This window comes from Triticum urartu, chromosome 2 (assembly GCF_003073215.2).
Source record: "Triticum urartu cultivar G1812 chromosome 2, Tu2.1, whole genome shotgun sequence".
In the NCBI taxonomy this organism is placed as follows: domain Eukaryota; kingdom Viridiplantae; phylum Streptophyta; class Magnoliopsida; order Poales; family Poaceae; genus Triticum; species Triticum urartu.
The window spans coordinates 673,922,645-673,933,304 of NC_053023.1; the positions used below are offsets into that span (position 1 = coordinate 673,922,645).

General features: G+C 46.9%; 1 protein-coding gene across 1 annotated transcript; it reads right to left on the reverse strand.

Annotated features, from left to right (window-relative positions):
• Window positions 1-3,842: 3,842 nt before the first annotated feature.
• On the reverse strand, window positions 3,843-4,806 carry LOC125534013. Its single transcript, XM_048697320.1, has one exon. It carries the CDS (start codon window positions 4,574-4,576, stop codon window positions 4,040-4,042), a length of 537 nt encoding a protein of 178 aa, XP_048553277.1. The 5' UTR covers window positions 4,577-4,806; the 3' UTR covers window positions 3,843-4,039.
• Between the last annotated feature and the right edge of the window lie 5,854 nt (window positions 4,807-10,660).

Sequence of the window (10,660 nt, forward strand, 5' to 3'; positions counted from 1 at the left end):
GTCCGTTGTTTCGAGGCTAATAATCTGTATGCCGACCTTACCGTGAATACTCCTTTGTTATCATAGTGCCATGACCAAAAGTCCTCCTATACTCTCAAGCTAAGAGGAATATTCAAGATTTCCTCCTTATCCATCTCCAGAAAATGTTCCTCCAATTTAGCTACATCCCATGAAGCGGAGGTGTGGTCAATAAGTTCCGCAACATTCTGTGGTGGGTTTGCTGACCTGGGGCACACTGGCCGCAGCTTAAAATCCCTAGGGATCCAATTATCAAGCCAAATATTGGTGTCTTCCCCATTTCCAATCCGTTTAATAAGTCCCAACTTGAGTGTATCTCTTTCTTCCACTATGGATCGCCAAACCTGCGAGGGATAATTCCCCAAGTCCGCATCAAGAATAGAGCTTGTTGGGTAGTAGACGACCTTGAGAATACGGGCGCTCAAAGAGGTAGGGTCCTGTAGAAGACGCCAAGCTTGGCGAGCAAGTAAGGCCAAATTAAAAAGCTCAATATCACGGAAACCCATCCCTCCCATGAATTTGGGTTGCGTTATGACTTCCCATGACACCCAAGTTGTTTTCCTCTCACCCTTCTTTGATCCCCACCAAAATTTTCTTAGGATCCCATTAATATGATGACATAGTCCTCACGGAAGATTGAAACATGCCATAGAATAAGTTGGAATTGCTTGAGCGACGAATTTAATTAAGACTTCTTTACCTCCTACAGAAAGTGCCTTTTCCATCCATCCCTGGACCTGTTTCTCAAGTAGATAAGGTTTCTCCTTAACGAGGAGCAAATTGGCCGCCCCATTCAGGCGAGTCTAACTTGAATAGTTTTTTTTGGTTTTCATGTCGGGGGTTTTCATGAAACAAAATGTTTGCTTTTTCTCAAAAAACGACTGTTTTTTACAGATCTAAATAACTATAAAATATTTATGTAAAATAAGAAATTATATTAGAAAAAACGTTTAGTAGTGTGTGTTTAAAAAATAAGTCTGTATTAGAAAATGTACACCGTACATTAAAAAAAGTTCACTGTATATGAAAAAAGTTCTATCAGTATTACACAATGGTCACAGTATTCTAAAAACTTCACAGAATATTAAATAAAATTTCAACGTGCAATTCAAAAAAGTTCATATTAATGTTTAGTACAAAAACTTAAATAAATTGCAAAAAATAAAAAACAAGAAGAAATCGAATCCAGAAAATGAAAACAGAAACAATAATAAAAAAGAAATAAAGAAACCCATAAAGAAAATAAAAATAAAATATAAAACCGATAAAAACTGAAACACAAGGACCACTATAAAAACAAAAGAAAATGAAGCAGATAACATAAGCGCGCAGCGAAGCCCCGAACCGGGCCAGCCTGCCCTCGCACCGGAGCAACCACTATCTGACGCCCACTGGCGCCAACTAAGATTTGCCCTTTTCTTCAACTGCCTCTGTTTCAAAATAATTGAATTTTCCGGATTTGTGCTAAGCCAAACTTGTTTAAGTTTGCCTAAGTCTGTAGAAAAACATACTAACTTAAAGAACAGCAAATTAGTATTAGGAGATTCTTTATGAAATACATCTTCGTACTATGTGTATTTGGTTTGTACTGTAGATCTTAGCACGTCTTTTGTTTAGTTGATCAAACTTAAGCTAGTTTAACTTAGGAGAACTAGAACTTCAATTATTTTTAAATGAAGGGAGCCGTGGCTTATCTTCCTCTTTTTTCTATGAAATTTTTTCACCATCAACAATATTTAAGCATCAAATCCACGAAACTAAACCCCCGCAATTGATTACAAAAGTCACGATGATATTACTAAGCAACTTCTTTATCAAACAGTTTTGCTTTGTTTTCAAGGCACAATGAGTTCTTGATCAGATTCCTTGGCCTTAGTACAAGAAAACTACTATGATATTGAACCTCATACACTTATTTGAATTAGTTTTTTCCGCAAAAGAGAATTGATTTTTTAAATAGGTTAACTACTTCATCGGAATCTATTTTATTTTTATTTTAGAAAAAAAGGATTGATGTGTGAAGAAAGCTTTGGGAAACAGAAAGAAACTTTAGAAAATACTAAATTGAAATAAAAAAATTATTTTCGCCTTGGAAATAGCAGAGCCATGGAGTGATCAAGTCCGAGTCAAACTTTGAAATAATTATAGCCATATGATCAATATTTTTCTCATTTTGCAACTGCACAAATCTTTAAGTCGCATCGAGCGGTTCTGAGTTCTCGGTTCGGTTCTGACATAGAAATAGTCTTATTCATAGTTATGAGTGAAGTGGGATCAGGCACTTTTAAGCATGGTTTATACAAACGCATGACAGTGAAAAACAATGGACATCTTAAAACTCTTTCGATGGCGAGATTTGCCGTGCACTGCTCTGTTGGTTGGACATCATGGACCTGGTATGATGTTCAGAACCAGCATGCATTGTAGGGTAATTGGAGTCAACCTGAGTTGAACCGACCAAAGTAGAGATTGTCCGTTCATGGCCTTCTCATGTATCTCTCTGCTTTTCTTTTCCCTACAGGGCAGAAGCGCGATAATCTCGGTTTCGTGAGGTAAAATTCGATTTTGCGGTGTTTTCCTCTTATTATTCTGCAAGATGATTTTGACTTCGCGGTTTGGACACGAAGAAAAGATTATCCACTAATATGACAAGTATTTTCGGACGGAGAAAGTAGTTTTGGTACGTGGAAGATCCGTAGCAATCTTATATTGTGCGGGAAACTTGCATCAACTGCACCATGCCATCATTGTCTCATTTTCTGGACTCTTCCATGATTGGCACATACCTGTAGGGCCACTAGCATGTTTATGTCAAAACCAGGGCCGCTCAGATCGGATAGCACGACACGGTGCTCTCCAATATGGCTGTTTAAGAGCAATGAATATTTGTCCAAAAAAAGAGCAATGAATGTCACGGCGTGTGGTGTAGGAAGAAACGCAAACTTTGTTCTATGGCGTTCCTACTGTACGCGCGCCAGCTTAGACAGGGGACGCATTCAGTGATGCAGATGCAGAGCCCATCCGAGCGTCCCTGGGCCCTGGCATAGGAGGACATGCACGCGCACGCACAGATCGCTCGACCCATGCAGCAGGCTTGCTTGTTTTCACACGCTGATCGACGCTCTGGAATGTACATGCGTGTGGGGTGCCTGGCCGCCTGCTCACGACGTGGTACGGGCGAGCATCAGCATGCGTGCGCTGCGCACGAGTGGTCACCATGAACGCATGCAGGCCGGACGTCACCACGGAGTACTTTCGCTGCATGCCAGCACGTCTGGCCCAGCCTCGTGCAGTCCGTCCGTCCGTGCGCGCGCGCGCACACACACGGAAGCGGTCGAAACAGAGCGTATCGACGCCACCGCCAGCAGATATCAGATCACCGGCCGGCCATGTCCACCCGTCCCAGCAGACCACGTCGGCACGCCCGGGGCGCGACACGCGACGGCATGGCGCGCATGTCGGCATCCAACGGGACAACGGCTTCGCGCGGCGGACGTGCACAAGACAGAGAGAGCTTCGCGAGACGTCTCCATCGGCACGCACGCACATTCGGCTAGCGCCATCGGTCCTTCCCAAGCGGAAAATGACGAGGCGGTGGCGTGCGCGCCGTGCTCTGCCGCCACGGTGATGGCGCGGACGGAACGGCGGCATGCAGAAACCCGCGCAAACAGCCAAAACTGTTGGCAAAGGACGGCCCAGAGACGCTGCCGCGGCGACGCCGGCTACAGGACGCATTCTCCTCGAAACCTCGCACAGATCAGTTGAGAAATCGATCGCCATTGCTGAACCTGAGCCAGAATGAACTGTGGAACCCCATTTCCAAGGCTGGGGAAGAACGGGATTGGATCACCAGCTAACACATTCTATGCACAACTTTATTATGTATAATCACGGGCGAGGCCCGAAGGAAGGGGCCGGGACGACTCGGGGTTACAGGATCACCAACCAACGAGATCCATGGATCATCACAACAGGCACGGAAAGAAGACGACCTAGCCGCGCGCCGGCCGGCGATCTCACCTCACCTCACGCCCTCCCGGCGGTCGCCTCGGGCGCTGGCGCCGGCGGAAGCGCGCGACTTGCGGTGGCGCAGCGCCTTGATCGGGCCGGGCAGGAACCGCCCCCACCCGCCCGTTTTGGGCGCCAGCTTCTCCGCGGAGGCGGAGCTCGACCGCTCCAACTCCAATGCCGCCGCGTCCTCGGCGGCGTGGCGCTCCTCCTCGCTCTCCAGCTCCATGCCCTTGCCGGCCGCGGGCTTCCGGAACGAGGCCCAGCCCCAGACCCTGGACCGGCGCCTCTCGTCGGCGCTGCCGCCGCCGGCCACGGACCGCGAGCGCCCGATCCGGCGCTCCCGCTCGATGAGGCTGCAGACGCGGCCGACGGAGGCGGAGGAGGCCGAGGAGGACGGGGAGGAGGGGGAGGCGCAGGCGCAGGGGCGCGTCCGCGCGCAGTCGGGGCAGAGGCGGAGGAGGCGGTCGCAGAGGCAGTGCGGGCACACGCCGCCGCAGGGCACGGGCGGGTGCTTCCGGCAGCGCCAGTCGTCGCCGGCCATGCCCATGTGTGCGCCGTCCGTCCGTCCGTCCGTTCGGTTGCGAACCTGCGATGGATCCCGCTGGCGCTCGCGGTTTCGGAGGGAGAGGCGGGGAGCGAGTTGCGGCGTTCGTTGGTTGGCTTGGCTCTAGGGACGCGGGGAAGCAGAGGGTCCGTCTCTCATATAAGCGGGGCCAGGGCCGGCCCACGGACTTTCTCCGGTGAACGGCGTTTTGGTGCGGTTCTTGGAGATCCAAGGGGCACTGCACCGGTTTTTGGCGTGTTTTCCATCTTGCCAACAACCATTGCAGGGGGGTATGATGATGCGCTGGATGCTACATGTGGCACGACAGAGTGAGGTCGGACATCTTGAGCTTAGATTGTCGCGGTATGTAAAATGGTGATGTGATGTATGGTTTCACGTCTTCACTCTTTCGGTCAGTCACCCGAGAGAGGGGCGCACCTGTAAATTGATCTCGATTCAAAAGAAATTGAGTTGGCTTATGCGGGAAACCGTATTGGAAATCATGATCCAGTTTACGTGGAAGGTTGGATTAAAATTTTAATGACCTTGAGGGGAAATACATCTCATCGAAGCAAGAAACACATAAAACGCAAAATATAAAGCACATGGTTACCACACAACACATAGATCAACCACCAAGGTAGATATATCAGTGGTTGGATGATGCAGCACCAGTTATGTGATAAGCAAATAGAAGACAACACTTACAGATGATCGATGTTGCCAAGGCAAACGCAATGCCCGGAGACGACATGGGGAAACTCAGAAGATTACAAGATGGAGCTCCAACGGCAGCTACGAGAAAACCGCCAACACGGAAAACCGAATCATGCCATCAACAAGTAGCTCACCAAAATTATCCTTGAGCCAACCAACACTCACCAAAACGGTGGCCTTGGCCGTGCCGTGTTTTTGGTGCGGTTGTCAACCATAAGGGAAGATGATGATGTGTTGGATGCTCCACGTGACACAACAGAGTGAGGTCATACATCTTGAGGTCAGATTGTCCTCGTACATACAATGGCAATTAGATATATGGTTTCACATCTTCATCGTGCATGTAATGCATGGTTGCACAAAAATGGAGCCTTGGCTTAACAACGTTGAAGAAATCTAGTTATGTTTAACACGTAACGCATGACTAGGAAATGCACGTCTCAAACATGTCATCTTGGGTTATCGGACCTTGACTTCATAGAACGACCCAAAACTAACTAAGGACTCATTAGGTAGGGCGGTATTGTGAAGGGTAATACTGACTAATCCTGAATATCCCGGAAAGTCCAAATGGATTGTTTGGCAGACCGACATTGGAGTGGTTGAACCCTGATAATCCCCACAAAAACCAGGTAAACATATGTGGTCCAATCCACTAACCCGACCTAGCATTTTTATCGGGGTTGCGGGGACTGGGTGAAGGAATAAATTTCATCCAACCCCTTTGGGGATAATATCCACTTATCCCCTCTTAAAGCATCTCTAGCAGATGCCCTCAACTTAATCCCTCAAACCTTCTCCCTATCTCAAAAGTCCAAAAAGTTGAGGGGTGAAACTTTTCTTTGGCTAGCAGATCCCTTAAACTTAATCCCCTAAAGAAAATCAAACACACATTTTCATTCACAAACTCATTTAAAACATTAATTCAAACTACTTAATTGCATAATTAGACAAAGCTTCCGCATTAGCACCGTACATAACATAATTAAATAGCTCATGCCTATTAAATTTTCATCGTACATATCATAATTTTGAACAGTCCAACCATCGATATTAAACATATGAAACTACATCAATATAGCTAGTCGTTGCGCACACGAAAGAGGTCGATGTCGTCATTCGAGCCCGAGTCGGCTGAGGTGAACAGGGTGATCACCCACAGAGCGTGTGAGGGGGCGGCCTCATTGTCATAGGCGGTGGATTGGCACGTCACCTCGTCCTCCTCCTGCTCGGACTCTGACTTGGTGAGGACCTTGGCGAGCTCATCCCACATTTGATCTCCTTCGACTTCATGGTGGCCACGCTCGTGCTCGACCTTGCGCTCATCGACCACTGACCCCAAAAAAACTTGGTTCACTCTAGGAGGTTCGGATCCTCTGCGATGAGCTTCACTATCGCCTCCTTTTCCAACCTCTCGGCATCCAGTTGCTCGTGCGCCTTCCGACTCTTGATCTCCTCACCACGGGAGACAATCTGAGCGACAGGAGGGCCAAGTGCGGGCGCGCCCGCGACGTTGGTCGAAAAATTGAGTGTGGCCTGCCTCCCAAAAAATGAACGGCAGTGGCATGGCACGCCCGCGTCGCCTCCTTCGTGGTGTCAAACATACCTAACCAATGGCGGCCAAGGTCGCGATGGAGGATTTTTGTCATGAATTCGTCCCATGGCTCTGTCAGACGGCGCGGTACTTCAAGAATGGCACCATTGGAGCTACGAAGCTCGTGGAGTCGACTGCTCGAGAGGACGACGGTGGTGCCGTAGTCAAGGAAGGTTGCGTTGGGGCGGTGGCCCAGGCTCCAGGAGGCAGTGTGGGGCGATTGGTCTTAGGGGTGCATGGATTTGTAGGCGTCGGTGCAGGGATGCGGGAGCCGACGACAATTGATCGACGGCTGCGACCTCTACCTTTAGGATATCAGTAGCGGCGGGCCGAATCGGGCTTCGGAGATGGACGAATTAGGGTGGTAGCGGGGGAAATGGAAGTGGCGCTGGGTCGGCTAGGGTTTCGGGTTGGCCGCAAGGGTTTTATAATAGGTGGGAGGTGAGCAGCCTCCCTAATATTACTGAGAATTGCGTTGGTTGGACTAAATTTTGTGTAGAGCAAGGGGGATTTTAAGGAATAAAAGTCAACTTTTTAAGGCAGCTGCTAGCTAGGGTTTAATTCGTCAAAGCAAAAAGGTTTTTTTTCTCACATTTGACTTTTAACGGACGACATCGGCAACAGTGTCCAAACATGGCATGAGAGGGAGTCTTTGACAGACAAAGTCGCCTATATGAGAACGACCTAGAGAAAAAACTCAATCACATCATTCTGAAAAATAAATTAAAAGTTGTAAATACATTTTTTTCAAGCAAAAGAGAGGGGAGTGTCATTTTGGCTCTGGCGGATGAACTGTAAATTTGAAACAGATAGTAAATAAAATTTAAAAAAATCTGAATTTTCGTGTAGATGTTCATGATAGAACAAACGTGCTTGACAATTTTCATGCGAAACGGATTAGCAGAGTGCTTCGACTGTGAAAAACAAAATTAGGTGTACCAATTGAAGGTAACATTTGACGTTTGATATGTTTTTTTCTGCACAGATCAAAAGGCTTAAGTGTTCTTCCTAAAAATTTGCAGGTAGCATTTGAGTGTGACAATGAACATAGGTATTTTTTTCTTTTTTTTTGGAAATGAAGGTATACCCCCGGCCTCTGCATCATGATGATGCATGCGGCCCTTTTATTAAAAATTCAGAAAGTATCATCATAAAGGTCTTATAGCTAGCAAACGGAGCAAAACATAGCATAAAAACTGAAAAATACAAGTGGACAAAGACAACCGATACGGTGATAATAAGTACAAGCTCTCTAGACTCCTATCATGTTATGCGAACGCCATCCGAACCGGTTGAATATAACCCGAGTCACCATCTCCCATTGGTTGCACCCAGTAACCAAAGACTCCCTGGAGTCCATAGGAGTGAGTAAGGACCACGTACGGATCCAAGCTGTAGCTCTGAAAATAACCTGCAAAAAAGTTAAGTTGTGTTGTCTGTTAAAAATCATATCATTTCTACAGTTCCATATTGCCCATAGTAACGCACATATTCCAATCCGAATACGAGTTGCCGTGATTTGTTCAACCCCAGCTAATCACGTCCCAAACAAAGACGCAATATCTACTGGAGGACTGATATTAAAAGCTATATGAATCGTTCTCCAAAGTAACTTGGCCAGTGGGCATTCAATGAATAAATGTTGTATTGTCTCATCCTGAGCACAAAAACAACACCGCGAGTTACCTACCCATCGCCTCTTAAGTAAGCTGTCCTTTGTGAGTATTACTTGCTTGTGGACAAACCACATAAAAATTTTAATCCGCAAAGTATTGGGAAACGTGGTAATTTCAAAAAAATTCCTACGCATATGCAAGATCATGGTGATGCATAGCAACGAGAGGGGAGAGTGTTGTCCACGTACCCTCGTAGACTGATGTAGTCGTACGTCTTCACGATCTGACCGATCAAGTACCAAACGTACGACACCTCCGAGTTCAGCACACGTTCAGCCCGATGACGTCCCTCGAACTCCGATCCAGCCGAGTGTTGAGGGAGAGTTTTGTCAGCACGACGGCGTGGTGACGATGTTGATGTTCTACCGATGCAGGGCTTCGCCTAAGCACCGCTACAATAATATCGAGGTGGACTATGGTGGAGGGGGGCACCGCACACGGCTAAAAGATCAAACGATCAATTGTTGTATCTCTGGGGTGCCCCCTGCCCCCGTATATAAAGGACCAAGGGGGGTGCGGCCGGCCAGGGAGTAGGTGCGCCAGGAGGAGTCCTACTCCGACTCCACCCCTTTCCTAGTTGGATTAGGACTTGTGAGGGGGAAAGAGTGGAGGAGAAGAAGGAAGGGGGGGCGCCGCCCCCCTCTCCTTGTCCTATTCAGACTGGGGGGAGGGGCGTGCGGCCCAGTCCTAGCCACCTCTCCTCTCTTCCACCTAGGCCCACTAAGGCCCATTAAGTCCCCGGGGGGTTCCGGTAACCTCCCGGTACTCCGGTAAAATCCCAATTTCACCCGGAACACTTCCGATATCCAAACATAGGCTTCCAATATAACAATCTTCATGTATCGACCATTTCGAGACTCCTCGTCATGTCCGTGATCACATCCGGGACTCTGAACAACCTTCGGTACATCAAAACATATAAACTCATAATATAACTGTCATCAAAACGTTAAGCGTGCGGACCCTACGGGTTCGAGAACTATGTAGACATGACCGAGACACGTCTCCGGTCAATAACCAACAGCGGAACCTGGATGCTCATATTGGCTCCCACATATTCTACGAAGATCTTTATCAGTCAAACCGCATAACAACATACGTTGTTCCCTTTGTCATCGGTATGTTACTTGCCCGAGATTCGATCGTCGGTATCTCAATACCTAGTTTCAATCTCGTTACCGGCAAGTCTCTTTACTCGTTCTGTAATACATCATCCCGCAACTAACTCATTAGTTACAATGCTTGCAAGGCTTAAGTGATGTGCATTACCGAGAGGGCCCAGAGATACCTCTCCGACATTCGGAGTGACAAATCCTAATCTCGAAATACGCCAACCCAACAAGTACCTTTGGAGACACCTGTAGAGCACCTTTATAATCACCCAGTTACGTTGTGACGTTTGGTAGCACACAAAGTGTTCCTCCGGTAAACATGAGTTGCATAATCTCATAGTCATAGGAACATGTATAAGTCATGAAGAAAGCAATAGCAGAATACTAAATGATCGTGTGCTAAGCTAACGGAATGGGTCATGTCAATCACATTATTCTCCTAATGATGTGACCCCGTTAATCAAATGACAACTCATGTCTATGGTTAGGAAACATAACCATCTTTGATCAACGAGCTAGTCAAGTAGAGGCATACTAGTGACAATCTGTTTGTCTATGTATTCACACATGTATTATGTTTACGGTTAATACAATTCTAGCATGAATAATAAACATTTATCATGACATAAGGAAATAAATAATAACTTTATTATTGCCTCTAGGGCATATTTCCTTCAGTCTCCCACTTGCACTAGAGTCAATAATCTAGTTCACATCGCCATGTGATTTAATACCAATAGTTGACATCACCATGTGATTAACACCCATAGTTCACATCGACATGTGACCAACCCAAAGGGTTTACTAGAGTCAATAATCTAGTTCACATCGCTATGTGATTAACACCCAAAGAGTACTATGGTGTGTTCATGTTTTGCTTGTGAGAGAAGTTTAGTCAACGGGTCTGCCACATTCAGATCCGTAAGTATTTTACAAAAATCTATGTCAATAATGCTCTACACGGAGCTAGTTGAGCTAATTGTTCCCA